Source organism: Protomyctophum parallelum (genome assembly GCF_964188405.1).
Source record: "Protomyctophum parallelum genome assembly, chromosome: 21".
In the NCBI taxonomy this organism is placed as follows: domain Eukaryota; kingdom Metazoa; phylum Chordata; class Actinopteri; order Myctophiformes; family Myctophidae; genus Protomyctophum; species Protomyctophum parallelum.
The window spans coordinates 25,345,180-25,347,711 of NC_139713.1; the positions used below are offsets into that span (position 1 = coordinate 25,345,180).

Sequence of the window (2,532 nt, forward strand, 5' to 3'; positions counted from 1 at the left end):
TTCATAATTTACATAAGTCATTGGCATGTCTTCAATCCTTATGGAGACACAAAAATGTACAGGAGTCTGGTCATTTTGACCTTTAGTGCATATTGTCTTGTTGGTGTCTGTATTTGTCACTTCCTGGCGCCTCAAACATCTTAACATGACTTGACCATGTTTGAAACCCAGAAGAATCCTAAGGAGCAGTGTTATCTAACATGGCATAATAAATACATTAATTGGGCTAACTACCCATAAGCATAATTAGTTTGTTGTCACAATTTAACACCTGTGATGTATTTGTTCCCTGCTATCCAAATCCAAACCCAGTGTCCAGCAGCATATGGTTTGTCCTTCTCTGCCCTGCCCCGCTGCAGTGATCCGTTCTCCCTGGTGTCACACTGACCATCTTTGTAAAGTGCATGTACTTCCATGTTGGGCCCTGGGTGTCTCAAGCTTCATAGGCCTTGTTTTGCCGAACTCAGTCATGCTCTATGTGGCCGGCAAACACGACAGGCCTGTGGCCGCCCACATGTGGCTTCAGACCACAATTGGCCTATGGATTAGCAGACACAAGTTCTCTGTAGACCTATGGGTAAAGGCCTAGTAGTGGATTTACAAGGGCATAAGATCCCTTCTCAATGACAGCCACACTCTTGAACCACCATGCCCTCGTGCTGCCTCATCACCATCTTCCCGTTTTCAAAGTACAGCATGGATAGCGAGTCCAGGCGGGTTGGAACACAGGATGGGCATGGTACCCTGTCTGGATGGTGAAGCTTCAGTAGACTCTGAAGAGGGAGAAAGAGAGGAAAAAAGCACTGAGTTACAATCAACATCCACATTGGCAGAAATCATGGTAGAAATAACTTGCAGCAACGCAATTCATTATAGTTGAACAAAAACAACAACATTGCACTCTTCAACGATCTTACCTGCATGTATGCGTGATTCGTCGGCGTGAAGGTCTCGTCGACCGGAGAAGGGCAGCTCCCCTCACAGCGGTAGGCGTTGTAGCGTTTGGGATAGATGATCCAATCGCTCCAGCCCAGTTGGTCAAAGTCCACCCACATGTCCACTTTCCGGCAGAGAGGTCCCGCCTCGCTCTTTTCTTTCTCCAAGGGGGATTCCACGGGAGCCGCCCCGGCGACTCTCTCTTTCTCGTGGCCGTGCCTCTTGGTTCGCCGCGCCCCACGATGCCTCGCCTCGGGTCCGGCGGCCCCGTCCCTGTCCTGCAGGGTGACGTATTTGGACTGCTCCGCCGTGTGGATGAGTGTGGTGGCTCCTCGCTGGCCTCTCGGGCTCTGGCTCTGCTTGGAGAAGACCACCATCATGACCCGGTCGGCCGTGAGGTGCTCCACCACCACCTCTTGCTCCTCCTGAACCCCCTCCGGGACGTCCTCTCGTGGTGGTCCGGGCGCAGCGGGGTGACCACCCTGCCCCAGCCAGCCGAGGAGCAGCCCGGTGACATCGATCACCTTCCAGGAGGAGGAGGATGGCGTGGAGCTGGGCGTGGCGGAGGCGCGGCCCAGGAACTGCCTGGTCGTGTGCTCCTGGCCTCTCTGGGCGTGGTAGACATCCACGGTGGCATGGGCGGACTGGCTGAAGGCAGGCAGGCGGATGCGGAGCTCCGACAGCTGCACTGCCTCGCTGGCAGCCATGGTGGACATGTCGAAGGTTACTGACCACATCTCGCCGTTCTGTTGACAACCTTAGAGGAGAAAAGAAGAAGAAAAATATTAGTCTGTTGGCCATATTTATTTGTGAACAAAACATTGTGTGAAGGTAAGGACATTGACATGATGTCAATGTCCAAGCAGGCCTAATATTGGCTCATGGTGGTTGGCTCCACTATAAGATGCATAAAATGAAGATTAGTAGGCTATATATTTTTTGTACGCTACTTAAATTATATGAACAAATACAATTCTAAACAGTACACCTGACCTGAATATAATAATTATCTCCAATAGGCCTATAAACTTACTTTCAGCGACGAGGTTGACCACGGAGTCGGCGTGATGCAGACGCGGGTTATCCTCGCTCTTCGTGCGGCTGGCGCTGGCGGCAGCAACGGCCCTGTCGTCGGCCAGCAAGGTCCTGTAGAGCTGCATCATGTACATGGGCAGTCCGCCGTGGGAGTGCCCGTGGCCGTGCACGGAGCGCCGGGCAGCGCCGTGGCCGTGGCCGGGCCGGGAGGAGAGTCCCCGCATTCTGTGCATGAGAGCGTCCCTATGCTGGCTCCTCGGGTAGCTCTCCGTGCCGGGTGGAAGACACACCAAAACCACCAGAAGCACGCAGAGGAAAGCCAAAGTTGGTCCTCCTGCCATTATTATTCCACGATATAGCTCCAAAAATGTGAGATCCAAATAGTAGTAGTAGTCTATAAGCACAGAAATAATCCAAAGTAGCCCAAATAGCTTAGTCCGAATTCCTTCTCTTAGTTGAAAAAGTGATGCTGGTGGAAGTAGCTAGAAGACGAGGAGAGGTCCTTGCCTTGTCGCTGTCTGGTCTGGACTGATGCTGTGAGCTGGACTTTAGAGAGGTAAG

General features: G+C 52.3%; 1 protein-coding gene across 1 annotated transcript; it reads right to left on the reverse strand.

The window, feature by feature from the left end:
• Positions 1 to 620: 620 nt before the first annotated feature.
• ndr1 (nodal-related 1) lies at positions 621 to 2,312 on the reverse strand (the record flags this gene model as incomplete). The annotated part of the gene is made up of 3 exons (XM_083794376.1): positions 621 to 773; positions 918 to 1,693; positions 1,970 to 2,312. 3 exons carry the CDS (start codon positions 2,310 to 2,312, stop codon positions 621 to 623), a joined length of 1,272 nt encoding a protein of 423 aa, XP_083650502.1.
• Positions 2,313 to 2,532: the final 220 nt, after the last annotated feature.